General features: G+C 42.5%; 1 protein-coding gene across 4 annotated transcripts in view; it reads right to left on the reverse strand.

Moving 5' to 3' along the window:
- bcar3 (BCAR3 adaptor protein, NSP family member) overlaps positions 1-20,454 on the reverse strand; it is a 189,569-nt gene that overhangs the window by 87,405 nt on the left and 81,710 nt on the right. Inside the window, exon 1 of one of the 4 annotated variants that reach the window (XM_061883826.1) lies at positions 5,317-5,703. The exons of the other annotated variants lie outside the window; for them this stretch is intronic. Within the exon in view, the coding sequence (XP_061739810.1) occupies positions 5,317-5,397 (81 nt within the window). The 5' untranslated portion in view covers positions 5,398-5,703. Of the gene's footprint in view, positions 1-5,316; positions 5,704-20,454 lie in introns of those variants that run through there. 4 annotated transcript variants of the gene reach the window in all.

Below are 20,454 nucleotides of genomic sequence, written 5' to 3' on the forward strand. Positions count from 1 at the left end.
CAATCACTTGAAATCGCATGAAGGGAAGAAGATTAAGAGCTATTCAGTAGGATTCAAGGTCCAAGCTATTGAATATGCTAAAAAGCACAGTAAGCAGCTATGTTTTATTGATATACCGTAGCTGCGGGTGTCAAATATGAGTCATTAAACGACTCCCGCCTCTACCACGGCGCTAGTGATCCTTCTTGCGACTACTCGGCTGCAGAAGAAGTGAAAACAAGCAGCGATCGTTTATTTTTTCCTCTCGCTTGCACTTTTAACATGGAGTATTACATATCTAAAATAAAACATTCTTCTAAACTGGACTTTCAATCAAAGCAGGAGGTAATAAAGGAAGCTCTCCATCGAGACCGAGAGACTTTTAAAACTGAAGAAAGATAAGGAAGACTTTTATAAACAAGTTATCGATTCTTTTGATCAGAAGGAGCTGCCCATGGACTTCATTTATAAATAAAGGTAAGACCTTAATAACGTTTATGTTGCGATCCGTGACTCAGATCTTCATGTTTATTTTTTCATCTTTGTTTCATTCTCTTCTGACCCACTTACTTCCTGTTTAGTCCGTTACCATGGTTACACATTGATTTCACCTGCTCCTCGTTTTCTACACACACCTGGTTCTCCTTGATTTCTCCCTATATAAGCTTTCCTCTTTTCTTTGTTCAGTCTGGGTCCATAAATGTGCCTTTGAGCAACGGTATCGACTGACTTCCCGTAGGTATATTCTCGCTAGCTTTTCACGCTAAGCCTTTGTTTTGTTCCAGCTCTCACGCTGATGAATCGTTTTTCCTTTTTGTGTGCCTTCGTGCCAGTCTTAGTTTTTCTGTTTTCTATTCCTAGCTCTTATGCTAGCGCCCTTGGTTTATTTTGTCTGTTAGCTCCGGTCTTTTTGTTCGTAGCCTGTTTTTGTTACGTTTAATAAATCATTTAAACTTACCATTGCTGTCTTCTTGTCGACGCATCCACGGAGGAACAATTACTATGCCAATCAGTCCTTACGGTTTATTTTAATTAAATGTACTTTTCATGATGGTATCTTTACATCACACTCAAATTTAGAAGCTAAATTACTGCATGCCTTTGGTAAGCGCCGGCGTGAGAAGAGATTTTGAATTAATTAGCGCCCCGGCGGCAATTCAAAGAAATACGGTATCATTTTTCTTTTAATAATAGAAGCATTTAAGTCTCACCTTAAAACTCATCTGTATACTCTAGCCTTTAAATAGACCTCCTTTTTAGACCAGTTGATCTGCCGCTTCTTTTCTTTTTTCTCCTATGTCCCCCCCTCCCTTGTGGAGGGGGTCCGGTCCTATAACCATGGATGAAGTACTGGCTGTCCAGAGTCGAGACCCAGGATGGACCGCTCGTCGGGACCCAGGATGGACCGCTCGCCTGTATCGATTGGGGACATCTCTACGCTGCTGATCCGCCTCCGCTTGAGATGGTCTCCTGTGGACGGGACTCTCGCTGCTGTCTTGGATCCGCTTTGAACTGAACTCTCGCGGCTGTGTTGGAGCCACTATGGATTGAACTTTCACAGTATCATGTTAGACCCGCTCGACATCCATTGCTTTCGGTCCCCTAGAGGGGGGGGTTGCCCACATCTGAGGTCCTCTCCAAGGTTTCTCATAGTCAGCATTGTCACTGGCGTCCCACTGGATGTGAATTCTCCCTGCCCACTGGGTGTGAGTTTTCCTTGCCCTTTTGTGGGTTCTTCCGAGGATGTTGTAGTCGTAATGATTTGTGCAGTCCTTTGAGACATTTGTGATTTGGGGCTATATAAATAAACATTGATTGATTGATTGATTTCTACCGCTTGTCCCTCTCGGGATGAAGAGCAACATTTAAGTAGATAACTTAAGTCCGCATGGATGCACATACTCAAGTTTCATCAAACATATATTAACGTTGTTGTCCTAGGGTCAACTGGGTAACACATGGCACACTGACAAAGCTTAACCTTTTGTTACGATAACAATCTACAAGGTTAATATAGGTTGCTTCTCTTTCTTCCCCTCCGTTTCTCTGCTTTCTTTTGTATCCGTAGTTATCATTACGTATATATGTAGGATGTTGTAGTCGTAATGATTTGTGCAGTCCTTTGAGACATTTGTGATTTGGGGCTATATAAATAAACAGTGATTGATTGATAAAAAACTGAACACGGGTCCAACAGACCCGAGCACCACACAAGGACAGTGTGCAACTTTGGGTCACCGCACCGCCGCCGCCGCCATCAAATCAAGCTAATGGCATCGCTGCATTTCACTGACGTCATGAAGAGCGCAAAAATATCACAAGTCATCGATGAATCACCCTCACGGGCGGCTGTATCACCTTCATCTCGGTACCTCGCCACGTCCAACTCTCTGTATCGCGCCACACACTGTCTTGTCTGTGTGCCAGCACTACTTAGGGATAAAGCCGCTCATATATCTCACAGTCACACAGTCGCTCATTTATGCGGGTGTCTGGTCCGCATAATAAAAGCCCAGTGTTCGACTCCCAGACAGAGTGAGAGGAAAGAGGAGGACCATTCAGTTTGATTAGATTTTTTTTTTTTTTTTCTCTCCAGGCTGGAAGTGTCACCAGGCACTTTAGGACCGGCTCGTCTGCGGACGCTCCTCTAAACCAGTGTTTTGCAACCTCTGTGCCGTGAGATACGGTCCGGCGTGCCGTGGGAGGTGATGTCATTCCACCTAATTGGGTTAAAAATATTTTTTTCGAAATCGGTAATTATAATCCGCGAATAATGTGCCGGTGCTGTCTAGAGCTTGGCGTAGTAACCGTGTAATACTCCTCCATACCAGCAGGAGGCAGTAGGTTTGTGTTAGAACAGGGGTCGGGAACCTTTTTGGCTGAGAGAGCCAAGAATCCAAATATTTTAAAAAGTATTTCCGTAAGAGCCATATAATATTTTTTCCAACACTGAACACAACTAAACGCGTGCATTTTTAAGTAATACCACCATTTCTAGAGTATAATAGGTCTGTTATTCTTTGAAATAACATTGTTATTCTGGAGCTAACTGTGGAGGGGGCGTGGCCTGCGGGCCTGCAGCGAGGCGGGGTGTGCCAGGACCGGCCTCGAAATCAGCGACAGGTGCGTAAAAGGTCCACCAGGGCCTTGTTATCTATGTTATCATATGTTACTGTGTTATCACTACTGCCTACTTTGTCTTGTTATATTCTTATTTTACTGTTATATTGTTATTCCCATTGTTTTTATTCTTTTTGTAATATTTCCCTATTTTGTTTCCTTTTAAACCCCCATTATTTACTTTTTACTTTTTTCTTTAAATTGATCTCAACTCTGTACACTGCTGCTGGAATTTTAATTTTCCTGAAGGAACTCTCCTGAAGGAATCAATAAAGTACTATCTATCTATCTATCTAATCACCTGTCGCTCTGTTATAAGCAGCAGCCAGGAGGAGAGACAGGGTTGGAGCTGGAGCCAGAGTACGAGCGAGAACGAAACAAAAAAGGTAGTTGCTGGAAAGCAACTGAGAGACTTATTGAAAAATAAAACAATATTGTAACCCTGAAACAGGCTCCCATGTCGGTGCTTGGTGGTCTGAAGAACCCCCAAGGAGGGCAAGCCCTAAACTAAATAATAATAAATAAATCACTTCTTTCACTTAATGCGACTTCTTGAACTAGTGCGGTAGAAAAAGAATGGATGGATTCAAATGCATGACCATGTTTTATATTTTGAACGAAGCCAAGGCAGCCTTGGTGTGACATTTATCGCCTTTGAGCTGACGCCACAGTATGAAAGCCAGAGACAATGTTGATCCTGACTGTCCTTTTTTCCGGGTAAGCACTGTTTTTCCATTTTTGTATCCCCAGACAAAACTTTTCATTTCTTTGGTTGTTTTGGAGCTTCTACCAGAATAGCAGTAATTGAACATAGGCGTTCTTCTTTTTCCTTTAGTTTTCTGGCGGCACGCAGGGGGTCGAATTAACTTCCATCTTTTTAACGAATGGGAAGGTCGGAATGACGTGTGCCGTAAAACAAGTCAGCACATTTGTAGTGTTTTGTGTGGCTCTTGTGTGTGAGGGTTCCTGCCACCCTACAGTAAAATTGATACAGACCCCTTTAGGCCAGGACAGAGGTGTCATTTAACTAGTTGTACGTCATTGTAGCTTATCCGGATAAGCGCTGTTTTTCCATTTTGTACACCCAGACAAAACTTTTCATTTCTTTGGTTGTTTTGGAGCTTCTACCGTAATAGCAATAATTGCACATAGGCGTTTTTCTTTTTCCTTTAGATTTCTGGTATGGTTCGAATTAACTTCCATCTTTTTAACAAATGGGAAGGTCGGAATGAGGAATGTCGTAAAACAAGTCAGCACATTTGTAGTGTTTTGTGTGGAACCCTCCAGTAAAATAGATACAGTCCCCTTTAAGCCATGACAGAGGTGTCATTTAACTAGTTGTACGTCATTGTATCATCCCAAAAGTTATGGAAGGCTACGCAGAACGAAACTCAAACTGAATTGTGTGTAAAGTAAACAAAAAACGGAATGCTGGACTACAGCAAAGACTTACTGTGGAGCACAGACTGTGTCCACAATGTACATCCGAACATGACAATGAACAATGTCCCCACAAAGAAGGATAAAAACAACGGAAATATTCTTGATTCCTAAAACAAAAATAGATGCGAGAAATATCGCCCAAAGGAAGACATAAAAATGCTACAGGAAAATACCAAAAACAAGAGAAAATGCCACCAAAATCCTGACTGTCCTTTTATCCAAATAAGCGCTGTTTTTCCATTTTGTATCCCCAGACAAAACTTTTCATTTCTTTGGTTGTTTTGGAGCTTCTACCGTAATAGCAATAATTGCACATAGGCGGTTTTCTTTTTCCTTTAGATTTCTGGTATGGGTTCGAATTAACTTCCATCTTTTTAACGAATGGGAAGGTCGGAATGAGGAATGCCGTAAAACAAGTCAGCACATTTGTAGTGTTTTGTGTGGCAGCCTCCAGTAAAATAGATACAGTCCCCTTTAAGCCATGACAGAGGTGTCATTTAACTAGTTGTACGTCATTGTAGCATCCCAAAAGTTATGGAAGACTACGCAGAACGAAACTGAAACTGAACTTGGTGTAAAGTAAAGAAAAAACAGAATGCTGGACGACAGCAAAGACTTACTGTGGAGCAAAGACGGTGTCAAAAAAAAGGGTTGAAAAACGCTGCTCTAAGCAACAACAAATGAGTCTGCAAAATAAGATGAAATGACAAAATCTAAAAAAAAAAACAGAAAAAAATGTCCTCATCGTCATGCATATGCATTTCTCTCCCTCACCTTTGCACCGATGACAGAGTTCTTGTGGTAGAAGCAACACAGAGCGGCCGTCAGCCTCTTCAAGTTACATCGCTGTGACATTCTTATTTTTTTTTGTTTGTTTCTTTGGCCGAGATTTACAGAAGTCCCCGGCTGTGAATAGGTGAGGCGGTCGCCTTGACGACAAAAAGCGATGCAACTTCCCCCAAGTGATGTGAATGTCCTTTAGCCATTTGCCTCCTTCCAAAAAAAAAAAAAAAAAAACTAATTCCAAAGACCTATTAAGTTGAAAGGACAGAAGTGATTAACATTGTCAGCCGTGATAAAAACATCTAGAAAGTTCTCCATAGTGACAATGGGACACTTTCCTCCACAGTCCCCTGCAGAGTGAAGCCCTCACCACTGGCCTTTTAGCTCCTTGGTGATCATTTTCCATTACTCCACCCTGAGCCCCAAATATGGGCATGGGAAATAGTCATGTGGTCTAGTTACAACCAATCACATGAGACTGTTGGGAGTGACCCAGAGGCAATCTCTCTCTCTCTCTCTCTCTGGATGGTGGATGGAGAAGTCGATACAGAAATGATTCTTTCTCTCCTACTTTGCTTTCGGCTCCTAATCTGTATTTTTATTGCGGAAAGTGGCATGACTGGACATAATGTCGCATCATGTTGCAGCGCAAAAGCATGCAAAGTGAGATGCATAAAGGCCTGGTTGACAAAATGGAGAGTCCTGACCTAACCCCATTAACTACCGTATTTCCTTGAGTTGCCGCCGGGGCGCTAATTAATTTAAAACCTCCAAAACCTTACCAAAATCATGCGGTAAATTTAGGCCTGCGCTTAAAAATTTGAGTGTGATGTAAGGATACCATCATCAAAAGCACATTCATTATGGTCTTACCTTTACTTATAAATGAAGTCCATGCGCAGCTCCTTCTGATCAAAAGCATCGATAACTTGTTTATAGAAGTCTTCCTTATCTTTCTTCAGTTTTAAAAGTCTCTCTGTCTCGATGGAGATCGTCCTTTATTACCTCCTGCTTCGATTGAAAGTCCAGTTTAGAAAACTGTTTTATTTTAGATATGTAATCCTCCATGTTAAAAGTGCAAGCGAGAGGAAAAAAATAAACGATGGCTGCTTGTTGTCACTTCTTCTGCAGCCGAGTAGTGGCAAGAAGGATCACTAGCGCCCTCTACCACCAGGAGGCGGGAGTCATTTAATGACTCGTATTTGACACACGCAGCTATGGTATATTAATAAAACATAGCTGCTTACTGTTCTTTTTAGCATATTCAATAGCTTGGACCTTAAATCCTACAGAATAGCTGTTAATCTTCTTCCCTTTATGCGATTTCAAATGATTGAAATCAGCCTCCTCCATTTTGAAAATGATGACAGGTGAAGTGTCACTCGTGACGTGACGAGTTTGACCCTGCGGAAATTCTAGGCATATGCTAATTATTTGGCAAAACGAGTTTGACCCAGCGGAAATTCTACACATGCGCTAATAAAAATAATATTTTGCGAAACGAGTTTGACCCGGCGGTAATTCTAGGCAGGCGCATACTATATACCCGGCGGCAATTCAAGGAAATACGGTATGTTTTCAAGAACTAAGACAAAGTTTGTGAGCCGTTATCAGTGAGCTCACTCTTGGGGCCTGATCTACTAAAGATTTCCATTCATCCATCCATCCATCCATCCATGTCCTACCGCTTATTCCCTTTCGGGGTGGCGGGGGGCGCTGGCGCCTATCTCAGCTACAATCGGGCGGAAGGCGGGGTACACCCTGGACAAGTCGCCACCTCATCGCAGGGCAGCTATTGCATCGTCCTACGCATACTTGCCAACCCTCCCGATTTAACTGGGAGACTCCAGAATTTCAGTGCCCCTCCCGAAAATCTCCCGGGGCTACCATTCTCCCGATTACCATTATTGAGGGCGTGGTCTTATAGGCACTGCCTTTAGAGTTCTCTACAACCTTGCGTCACGTCCGCTTTTCCTACATACAAACAGCGTGCCGGCATGGTCACATAATATTTACGGCTTTTACACACACATAGAAGTGAATGCAAAGCCTACTTGGTCAACACCCATACAGGTCCCACTGAGGGTGGCCGTATAAACAACTTTAACACTGTTACAAATATGCGCCACACTGGGAACCCACACCAAACAAGAATGACAAACACATTTCGGGAGAACATCCACACCGTGTTACAACATAAACACAACAGAACAAATACCCAGAATCCCTTGCAGCACTAACTCTTCCGTGGCTCCCCCCCACCCCACCCATCTCCCGAATTCGGAGGTCTCAAGGTTGGCAAGTACCCTCTTACGGTGTGTAGTGAAGCATATTCAGCTATTCCTCGTCCTGCAGGGATAATACTTGTAAGAAACTTACTTTATGTGTCGCCATGGAGGCGAGGATTAGTGATTTTAGAAGTAGCTAAAACACTGCAGGGTGTTTCAGTGTTATAACTTCACCTTAATCGTTAGTTTTTCAGCCAAAATGCGTCCGTTCACCCTTTTCAGTCTACAACACTGTGTTTGCCTTTACGTACTCTGTGACTGTGTGCTGCCGAACATGCTCCTCTGCTTGTAAAACCAGCAATGTCACGACGTGGAACCTGTACTTTTTAGAGGCGATATAGATCCGTTTAAGATTTATTTGTATCGTGGTAGTGCAAGCGGAGTAGTTCAAGTACCTTGGAGTCCTGTGAGTGAGGGAAGAGTGGATTGTGTGGTCGACAGGCGGGTCGGTGCGGCGTCTTCAGTAATGCGGGCGCTGTATATATCCGTTCTGGGGAAGAAGGAGCTGAGCCGGAAGGCAAAGCTCTCAATTCACCGGTCGATCTACGTTCCCATCCTCACCTTTGGTCATGAGCTTTGGGTTATGACCGAAAGGACAAGATCCCGGGTACAAGCGGCCTTATGGATAGGGTGAGAAGCTCTGCCATCCGGGAGGAACTCAAAGTAAAGCTGCTGCTCCTCCACATGGAGAGGAGCCAGATAGGGTGGTTCGGGCATCTGGTCAGGATGCCACCCGGACCAGTAGGAGGCCACGGGGAAGACCCAGGACACGTTGGGAAGACTATGTCTCCCAGCTGGCCTAGAAACGCCTAGGGATCCCCCGGGAAGAGCTGGACGAAGTGGCTGGGGAGAGCAAAGTCTGGGCTTCCCTGCTTAGGCTGCTGCCCCCGCGACCTGACCTTGGATAAGCGGAAGAAGACGGATGGATGGATGGTATCGCGGTACTTGACTAGTACAAGTATACCGTACAACCCTAGTGCACACAGAATAATCCTTTAAATCGGGTGGTCTGCACTACTTTTGCACCTGTAATTAAGTGTGCACAGTCTTAGTAAATCACCGGCTTCACGCCTACTAATAGTACGTGTTTTTAACTTTGCACAAGCTATTCGGCACTTATTTGGATCTTAGTAGATCAGGCCCACGGTGTAATAATCAGGCGTGTGAATACTTCTGTCCCTGTTGATTATTGTATTCACGCCATACCAGTAGTATGTCGGTCCCTCCCACATTCGCCAAGCTGCATTTTTATTTATTCAGTCCTTGCAAGATATCGTGTAGTCAGCTGTGCTCTAATTTTTGCAATTAATATTTATTTTTATAGTCCTGTGACTTTTGCTTCTGCTTTTTTTTTTTTTTTTAAAGTTAGATATTAAGGGTTTTTTTTCAGCCCGGACTACGGATTGTTTTTATAGGTTCCTGGGGACTAAATGGTGAGGATTTTATTCAAGTGTAATATATTTTGTCTAATTAATTATTAATTATTGAAAACTCACATTAACAATTAAAAGATTATTCAACCATCTATTTCAAAGGTTCGTTAAACAATTAGGAAATTCCACATTTCCAACAACTTTTGCGATTTTTTTTTCCAAATAATTTCATGGCCACCATTGAATGGATTTTCTGCACATTTCATGGCACAATGTAACCTTACCGTATGTCATTGTATTTAAAGTGAACAATTAATTATGAAAAACTCACCTTAACAATTGAAAAATTATTCAATCCTCTATTTCAAACCTTTGTTAAACAATTGGGAAATTCCACATTTCCAACAACTTTTGCGAATCTTATTACAAAATAATTTCATGGCCACCATTGAATGGATTTTCTGCACGTTATGGCACAATGTAAAGTGAACAATTAATTGTTAAAAACTCACATTAACAAATGAAATATTTTTCAACCCTCTAGGTCAACCCCTTCGTTGAACAATTAGGAAATTCCACATTTCCAACAACTTTTGCCAAATTTTTTTCCAAACAATTTCATGGCCACCATTGAATGGATTTTCTGCACACATCATGGCACAATGTAACCCCACCGTAGGTGAACAATTAATTATTAAAATCTCACCTTAACAATTGAAAGATTATTCAACCCTCTATTTAAAACCGTTTTTGAAGAATTAGGAAATTCCACATTTTCAACAACTTTTGCGAATCTTATTACCAAATAATTTCATGGCCACCATTGAATGGATTTTCTGCACACATCATGGCACAATGTAAAGTGAACAATTCATTATTAAAATCTCACATTAACAATTGAAAGATTATTCAACCCTCTATTTCAAACTTTCGTTAAAAAATTAGGAAATTCCACATTTCCAACAACCCTTGTGAATCTTATTACCAAATAATTTCATGGCCACCATTGAATGGATTTTCTGCACGTGTTATGGCACAATGTAAAGTGAACAATCATTAAAAACTGACCTTAACAATTAAACGATTATTCAACCCTCTATTTCAAGCCTTCGTTGAAATATTAGGAAATTCCACATTTCCAAGAAATTTTGCGAATCGTATTACTTAATAATTTCATGGCCACCATTGAAGGGATTTTCTGCACATGTCATGGCACAATGTAAAATGAACAATCAATCATTAAAAACTGACCTTAACAATTAAACGATTATTTAACCCTCTATTTCAAACCTTTGTTGAACAATTAGGAAATTCCACATTTCCAACAACTTTTGCGAATCTCATTACCAAATAATTTCATGGCCACCATTGAATGGATTTTCTGCACATGTCATGGCACAATGTAACCCCACCGTAGGTGAACAATTAATTATTAAAATCTCACCTTAATTGAAAGATTATTCAACCCTCTATTTCAAACCGTTTTTGAAGAATTAGGAAATTCCACATTTTCAACAACTTTTGCGAATCTTATTACCAAATAATTTCATGGCCACCATTGAATGGTTTTTTTGCACATGTCATGGCACAATGTAAAGTGAACAATTATTTATTAAAAACTCACTTAACAATTGAAAGATTATTCAACCTTCTATTTCAAACCTTCGTTGAACAATTAGGAAATTCCACATTTCCAACAACTTTTGCGAATTTTTTTTCCAAACAATTTCATGGCCACCATTGAATGGATTTTCTGCAGATGTCATGGCACAATGTAACCTTACCGAATGTCATTGTATTTAAAGTGAACAATTAATTATTAAAAACTCACCTTAACAATTGAAAGATTATTCAACCCTCTATTTCAAGCCTTCGTTGAACTATTAGGAAATTCCACATTTACAAGAAATTTTGCGAATCGTATTACTTAATAATTTCATGGCCACCATTGAATGGATTTTTTGCACATGTTATGGAACAATGTAAAGTGAACAATTCATTATTAAAAACTCACTTAACAATTGAAAGATTATTCAACCCTCTATTTCAAGCCTTCATTGAACAATTAGGAAATTCCACATTTCCGACAACTTTTGCAAAATGTTTTTCCAAATAATTTCATGGCCACCATTGAATGGATTTTCTGCACATGTCATGGCACAATGTAACCTTACCGTATGTTATTGTATTTAAAGTGAACAATTAATTGTTAAAAACTCACCTTAACAATTGAAAGATTATTCAACTCTCTATTTCAAACCTTCGTTAAACAATAAGGAAATTCCACATTTCCAACAACTTTTGCGAATTTCTTTCCCAAATATTTTCATGGCCACCATTGAATGGATTTTCTGCACATGTCATGGCACAATGTAAAGTGAACAATTATTTATTAAAAACTCACTTAACAATTGAAAGATTATTCAACCTTCTATTTCAAACCTTCATTGAACAATTAGGAAATTCCACATTTCCGACAACTTTTGCGAATTTTTTTTCCAAATAATTTCATGACCACCATTGAATGGATTTTCTGCACATGTCATGGAACAATGTAAAGTGAACAATTAATTGTTAAAAACTCACATTAACAAATGAAATATTTTTCAACCCTCTAGGTCAACCCCTTCGTTGAACAATTAGGAAATTCCACATTTCCAACAACTTTTGCCAAATTTTTTTCCAAACAATTTCATGGCCACCATTGAATGGATTTTCTGCACATGTCATGGCACAATGTAAAGTGAACAATTATTTATTAAAAACTCACTTAACAATTGAAAGATTATTCAACCTTCTATTTCAAACCTTCATTGAACAATTAGGAAATTCCACATTTCCGACAACTTTTGCGAATTTTTTTTCCAAATAATTTCATGACCACCATTGAATGGATTTTCTGCACATGTCATGGAACAATGTAAAGTGAACAATTAATTATTAAAATCTCTCCTTAACAATTTAAAGATTATTCAACCCTCTATTTCAAACCTTCATTGAACAATTAGGAAATTCCACATTTCCAACAACTTTTGCGAATTTTTTTTCCAAATAATTTCATGGCCACCATTGAATGGATTTTCTGCACATGTCATGGCACAATGTAACCCCACCGTAGGTGAAAAATTAATTATTAAAATCTCACCTTAACAATTGAAAGATTATTCAACCCTCTATTTAAAACCGTTTTTGAAGAATTAGGAAATTGCACATTTTCAACAACTTTTGCGAATCTTATTACCAAATAATTTCATGGCCACCATTGAATGGTTTTTTTGCACATGTAATGGCACAATGTAAAGTGAACAATTATTTATTAAAAACTCACTTAACAATTGAAAGATTATTCAACCTTCTATTTCAAACCTTCGTTGAACAATTAGGAAATTCCACATTTCCAACAACTTTTGCGAATTTTTTTACCAAATAATTTCATGGCCACCATTGAATGGATTTTCTGCACATGTCATGGAACAATGTAAAGTGAACAATTAATTATTAAAATCTCTCTTTAACAATTTAAAGATTATTCAACCCTCTATTCCAAACCTTCGTTGAACAATTGGGAAATTCCACATTTCCGACAACTTTTACGAATCTTATTACCAAAATAATTACATGGCCACCATTGAATGGATTTTCTGCACATGCTACGCACATTTTGTTGACGTTTATCACTGAAATAGAGTCATCGATGCACACACATCATCTCAGCAGATGCAAAAAACACAGTGAAGTGGTGACACCCCAGAAGTTAAAAGAATATTCTTCCCTGAAGACTGTAATTACGATGCGAGCTTCCCGGGGAAATACGTGCTGAATGTTCCCTAGAGAAAACACACACTCTCTCTCACACACACACAAACCACAGTGGCCCCAAATCACCAGCTAGGGTAAATGTCCACCTTAAAATACACACACCCGTCATTCCAGGAATGCTCTGGAAAACAACGCAGGGCAGGAAATGGTATTCTTTTGAGGTTCTGTATCTTCTATTTCAATTTGCTTGTTTGTTTTTGAAAAAACAGACAAAAAAAAAATCAAGCAATAAAAAAAAGGCAGCGACATCAGCTTTTTTTTTTTTAATTTTTTTTTTAGATAGTACACTATCATTATAGGAATTTATTGTTTCGCAGGCAAAAAGTTACTTTTCAAATGCCGTCACATTTTGAACATGCTCTGCATGACAAACTCCAGACTGGGTCGCCTACGTGTCCTTTTTCTGATTCCTGGCCGTGCTTTTTCTCCGTACAGTCTCTGGGATTGAGTTCAATCTATAAAAAAATGTCCATCGCCTCTGGCATGACAGAAAATAAAAGAGGACCACTGCTCTAATGTAACATTTCCAGGCCGGGTCACAGTTAGACCGTATAGCCATGAGTATTTTAGTCCTTGGGCTCCTGTGTGTTTGTGTTGGGAGTCCTAGGGGTTCCGGGAATACTCAAAGTTGGAAACTTCCCATGGGAATTAATGGGAATAAACATTGAATGCAACATGCTAGATCTTACCGCATGATTATGAGCTAAAACCACCGTATTTCATGCAAATTCAGTAGAATTTCAACCCTGAACTGTGCATTCCTCCATCACATGTGCAGTGCATTCGTGCCATCACGTGCACAGATAATAATAATAATAATAATAATCTCGACATTTGACCCATCCCTGCGGGCCTGCTGCGGAGTTCGGTGTGTACGGACCGGAAAGTGGCTGGGGAGTGGGAAGCATGGGCTTCCTTGCTTAGGCTGCTACCCCTGCAACCCGACCTCGGATAAGCGGAAGAAGATGGATGGATGGACTGGGAAATCCACCAAAATAGGAGCGCAAGACAAAAACCAAAACACGACACGCTGGAAAACGGCAAAAACCCCCGAATAAATCACAGGTCGTGACACTTACTTTGAGACAAGAGTTCTTGAGGGTGCATGGGAGTTTGCCCAACCAGTCTACATGTGCTTTGTGGACTTGGAGAAGGCATTCGACCGGAAGTCCTGTGGGGAGTGCTTAGAGAGTATTGGGTACCGGACTGTCTTATTGTGGCGGTCCGCTCCCTGTATGATCAGTGCCAGAGCTTGTTCCGCATTGCCGGCGGTAAGTCGGACCCGTTTCCAGTGAGGGTTGGACTCTGCCAAGGCTGTCCTTTGTCACCCATTCTGTTCATAACTTTTATGGACAGAATTTCTAGGCGCAGTCAAGGCGTTGAGGGGATCCAGTTTGGTGACCGCAGGATTAGGTCTCTGCTTTTTGCAGATGATGTGGTCCTGATGGCTTCATCTGGCCGGGAACTTCAGCTCTCACTGGATCGTTTCGCAGCCGAGTGTGAAGCGACCGCGATGAGAATCAGCCCCTCAAAGTCCGAGTCCATGGTCCATGGAGTGCCATCTCCGGGTTGGGGAGGAGACCCTGCCCCAAGTGGAGGAGTTCAAGTACCTAGGAGTCTTGTTCACGAGTGGGGGAAGAGTGGATCGTGAGATCGACAGGCGGTTCGGTCTTCAGTAATGCGGACGTTGTATCGATCCGTTGTGGTGAAGAAGGAGCTGAGCCGGAAGGCAAAGCTCTCAATTTACCGGTCGATCTACGTTCCCATCCTTACCTATGGTCATGAGCTTTGGGTCATGACCGAAAAGATAAGATCACGGGTACAAGCGGCCGAAATGAGTTTCCTCTACCGGGTGGCGGGTCTCTCCCTTAGAGATAAGGTGAGAAGCTCTGCCATCCGGGAGGAACTCAAAGTAAATCCGCTGCTCCTTTACATGGAGAGGAGCCAGATGAGGTGGCTCGGGCATCTGGTCAGGATGCCACCCGAACGCCTCCCTAGGGAGGTTTTTAGGGCACGTCCAACCGGTAAGAGGCCATGGGGAAGACCCAGGACACGTTGGGAAGACTATGTCTCCCGGCTGGCCTGGGAACGCCTCGGGATCCCCCGGCAAGAGCTAGACGAAGTGGCTGGGGAGAGGGAAGTCTGGGCTTCCCTGCTTAGGCTGCTGCCCCCATGACCTGACCTTGGATAAGTGGAAGATGATGGATGGATGGGCTGTAGTGATGCATGCTTGGTTATGGTTTTAAATTCATACCCAACAATTGCAACAGCAACTTTTTACCGTCAATATTAACTACCGAGTTTACATTTTTTAAGTCGTCTACTGGTTGTGTGCCTCCGCATTTTTTAAACGTATAAAAATGTGCTTTGGCTTCAAAAAGGTTGAAAAACACTGACTTAGAGTAACTAAGAAGGTTATGAAGAAAGGACTAATTAAACCACACCTGTACTATTTGTTCCCACGTCACCCATTAACACAGTCTTGCTCAGTTCTATTCATTTTATCGCGTAAATGGTTTTGGATCCAGTTCATACAAGTCCAGGGTTGTTGATAGAACCGTTGCTGACCCCCCCACCCCCGCACTAGTGGTACACGTACCACAGTTTGAGAATCGATGATTTCCGGCGCGGAACTGTCACAGGATGCCACCTGTGCAACAAATCCAGTCGGGAAATGTCCTCGCTCCTAAAGATTCCAAAGTCAACTGTGCGCTTTAATATAAGAAAATGGAAGAGTTTGGGAACAACAGCAACTCAGCCACCAAGTGGTAGGCCACGTAAATTGACTGATAGGGGTCAGCGGATGCTGAAGTGTATCGTGCAAAGACTGTGGTCCACAAAGACATGGATAACAGAGTCTGGTGTAGATAAACTTGGAATCTGGTGGAGTGAATTATATTTATATAGCGCTTTTCTCTAGTGACTCAAAGTGCTTTACATGGTGAAACCCAATATTTAAGTTACATATAAAGCAGTGTGGGTGGCACTGGGAGCAGGTGGGTAAAGTGTCTTGCCCAAGGACACAACGGCAGTGACTGGGATGGCACAAGCGGGAATCGAACCTGCAACCCTCAAGTTGCTGGCACGGCCACTCTACCAACCGAGCTATGCCGCCCCATAGTGGAGGATAAATTATGGTGTGGGGTTGTTTTTTAGGAGTTAGTGAAAGGAACTTTGAATGCTCCAGGATACCAAAACATTTTTGGACAATTCCATGCTCCCAAATTTGTGGGAACAGTTCGGAGCGGGCCCCTTCCTCTTCCAACCGTCACAAAGAGATGTCTATCAAGACATGGATGACAGAGTCTAATGTGGACCAACTTGACTGGCCTGCTCAGAGTCCTGACCTGAATCCGATAGAAAGACCTTTGGGATGAATTAGAAGCCAGGCCTTCTCAAACCAACATCAGTGTGTGACCTCACCAATGCGCTTTTGGAAGAATGCTGGAACATTCCTATAAACACACTCCGCAACCTTGTGGACAGCCTTCCCAGAAGAGTTTTAGTAGCTGCAAAAGGTGGACTGACATCATGTTGAAGGGGTTAGGAATGGGATGGCACTTCAAGTTATATGTGAGTCAAGGCAGGTGGCCAAATACGAAAGGTGGGATCTGAGATCAACTATTGGGATTGTTTAGGAACTGGTTTGGTGGAGCAGTCGGCCAGTTTTGTGTCCGGCTGACAAACTCATCGATTGACCGGCTGTCACGCACAACAACATGACCGCGGTCGGCTCGCCGGAGCGTGAAGCTGCTCGATGCTTGTTAGGGAAAGTCACGCTGGCTCGCTGACAGAAAGGTATGTTGATCCTGATGAGTTTCCACTGCTTTGGTCACACTTACCTTTGACCACAGGGTGGCAGTAAAGTTACCATTCTGCGGCATTGTGTGTTTTTGGGGGTACTGGTGAACATACTTGCCAACCTTGAGACCTCCGAATTCAGGAGATGGGGGTAGCAAGGATGTATATATTTTCAAGTACAAACCCTGTTTCCATATGAGTTGGGAAATTGTGTTAGATGTAAATATAAACGGAATACAATGATTTGCAAATCATTTTCAACCCATATTCAGTTGAATGCACTACAAAGACATTCACATTAATAAACTTAGAATTTCATGGCTGCAACACGTGCCAAAGTAGTTGGGAAAGGGCATGTTCACCACTGTGTTACATCACCTTTTCTTTTAACAACACTCAATAAACGTTTGGGAACTGAGAAAACTAAGTGGAATTCTTTCCCATTCTTGTTTTATGTAGAGCTTCAGTCGTTCAACAGTCCGGGGTCTCCGCTGTCGTATTTTACGCTTCATAATGCACCACACATTTTCCATGGGAGACAGGTCTGAACTGAAGGCGGGCCGAGAAAGTAAACGCACTCTTTTTTTATGAAGCCACGCTGTTGTAACACGTGCTGAATGTGGCTTGGCATTGTCTTGCTGAAATAAACAGGGGCGTCCATGAAAAAGACGGCGCTTAGATGGCAGGATATATTGTTCCAAAACCTGTATGTACCTTTCAGCATTAATGGTACCTTCACAGATGTGTAAGTTACCCATGCCTTGGGCACTAATGCACCCCCATACCATCACAGATGCTGGCTTTTCAACTTTGCGTCCATAACAGTCTGGATGGCTCGCTTCCCCTTTGGTCCGGATGACACGATGTTGAATATTTCCAAAAACTATTTGAAATGTGGACTCGTCAGACCACAGAACACTTTTCCACTTTGCATCAGTCCATCTTAGAAGATTTCAGGCCCAGAGAAGACGGCGGCATTTCTGGATGTTGTTGATAAATGGCTTTCGCTTTGCATAGTAGAGCTTTAACTTGCACTTAAAGATGGAGCGACAAACTGTATTTAGTGACAGTGGTTTCTGAAGTGGTCCTGAGCCCATGTGGTGATATCCTTTAAAGATTGATGTCGGTTTTTGATACAGCGCCGTCTAGGGGATCGAAGGTCACGGTCATTCAATGTTGGTTTCCGGCCATGCCGCTTACGTGGAGTGATTTCTCCAGATTCTCTGAACCTTTTGATGATATTATGGACCGTAGATGGTAAAATCCCTAAATTTCTTGCAATTGCACTTTGAGAAACGTTGTTCTTAAACTGTTTGACTATTTGCTCACGCAGTTGTGGACAAAGGGGTGTACCTCGCCCCATCCTTTCTTGTGAAAGACTGAGCATTTTTTTGGGAAGCTGTTTTTATACCCAATCATGGCACCCACCTGTTCCCAATTAGCCTGCACACCTGTGGGATGTTCCGAATAAGTGTTTGATGAGCATTCCTCAACTTTATCAGTATTTATCGCCACCTTTCCCAACTTCTTTGTCACGTGTCGCTGGCATCAAATTCAAAAGTTAATGATTATTTGCACAAAAAAAAAAATTGTATCAGTTTGATCATCAAATATGTTGTCTTTGTAGCATATTCAACTGAATATGGGTTGAAAAGGATTAGCAAATCATTGTATTCTGTTTATATTTACATCTAACACAATTTCCCAACTCATATGGAAACGGGGTTTGTATTTAATCAGCTCTGTAGAGTTCTTGAGTTGGGGCGGGAGTGTTGGCAAGTATGCTGGTGAATAACTTAATTAATGGCGACCTGGGATCAACACGGAGAGTGATTGCGATGCTCTAAATAGAAACTATCATGGTAGCACATTTCCCAGGCTTCTGTCTGAAGGTGAGCCAAGACCACACTCGACGTTCTTACTCCAGGCGAAGGAAAGTTGCTGTTTTTACTTCAGACGGGGAAAAAAAACAATTTTCTCACATCTGTCTTTCCTCCTCCCTTACTTGCCCACTGTGCTTTGCTTCCACATCACCTTAAATTCAGCATCCTGCACACTTGGCGACAACACATCCATGCACTCTTGACCTTATCGCCGGAAATGAGGACTGAGAACACCTGTGCCGGTCAAATCCACAATGGAAGTACAAACACACCTGGAATTCTGGCTGATAGCTTTACTTTCACACCTATTATATAAGAGGCTACCGTAGTTCCATGTGCGGTATGCACACGCACACACACACACACACACACACACACACACACACACACACACACACGGTCAGCACCTACTGTTGACTCTTGCCCACAGTCCCGTTTGTGTGCGGGGGTTCTTGGGGGAAAGACTGAGTTTGCTTGTCACACTGAGGTGGCAGCATCCAAACGTATGAGCTCATAGATATGTTGGACACACGGAGGGCTGATGGGTGAATGTGGTAGGACGACAGTGGAGGTAACAATAAATGGTAAATCGAGATGCCACCTCAGTAGAAGCATTTAAGTCTCACCTTAAAACTCATCTGTATACTCTAGCCTTTAAATAGACCTCCTTTTTAGACCAGTTGATCTGCCGCTTCTTTTCTTTTTCTCCTATGTCCCACTCTCCCTTGTGGAGGGGGTCCGGTCCGATCCGGTGGCCATGTACTGCTTGCCTGTGTATTGTGAAGTGAAGTGAATTATATTTATATAGCGCTTTTCTCTAGTGACTCAAAGCGCTTTACATAGTGAAACCCAATATCTAAGTTACATTTAAACCAGTGTGGGTGGCACTGGGAGCAGGTGGGTAAAGTGTCTTGCCCAAGGACACAACGGCAGTGACTAGGATGGCGGAAGCGGATTGGCTGGGGACAACTCTGCGCTGCTGATCCGCCTCCGCTTGGGATGGTTTCCTGCTGGCTCCGCTGTGAACGGGACTCTCGCTGCTGTGTTGGATCCGCTTTGGACTGGACTCTCGCGACTGTGTTGGATCCATTATGGATTGAACTTTCACAGTATCATGTTAGACCCGCTCGATATCCATTGCTTACCTCCTCTCCAAGGTTCTCATAGTCATCATTGTCACCGACGTCCCACTGGGTGTGAGTTTTCCTTGCCCTTATGTGGGCCTACCGAGGATGTCGTAGTGGTTTGTGCAGCCCTTTGAGACACTAGTGATTTAGGGCTATATAAGTAAACATTGATTGATTGATTGATTATACTTCTATAGCGCGTTTCTACCTTCAAGATACTCAAAGCGCTTTGACACTATTTCCACATTCACCCATTCACACACTGAAGCTACCATGCAAGGCCCTAACCACGACCCATCCGGAGCCAGGGTGAAGCGTCTTGCTCAAGGACACAACGGACGTGACGAGGTTGAACCCTCAGGTTGATGGCAAGGACCGTCTCCCAACTGCCCCACGCCGTCCCCAACAAAAAGAAAAACGAGGGAACACATTCATTCAGGGATCGGACTGTCGGATTGTGACGGTCCCCTCTCTGTATGATCAGTGTCAGAGCTTGGTCCGCATTGCTGGCGGTAAGTCGAACCCGTTTCCAGTGAGGGTTGGACTCCGCCAAAGCTGCCCTTTGTCACCGATTCTGTTCATAACTTTTTAGGACAGAATTTCTAGGCGCAGTCAAGGCGTTGAGGGGATCCAGTTTGGTGGCCGCAGGATTAGGTCTCTGCTTTTAGGTCTCTGGTCAGATGTGGCTTCATCTGACCAGGATCTCCAGCTCTCTCTGGATCGGTTCGCAGCCGAGTGTGAAGCGACTGGGATGGGAATCAGCACCTCCGAGTCCAAGTCCGTGGTTCTCGCCCAGAAAAGGGTGGAGTGCCATCTCCGGGTTGGGGAGGAGATTTTG

This window comes from Nerophis ophidion, linkage group LG22 (genome assembly GCF_033978795.1).
Source record: "Nerophis ophidion isolate RoL-2023_Sa linkage group LG22, RoL_Noph_v1.0, whole genome shotgun sequence".
NCBI lineage: Eukaryota > Metazoa > Chordata > Actinopteri > Syngnathiformes > Syngnathidae > Nerophis > Nerophis ophidion.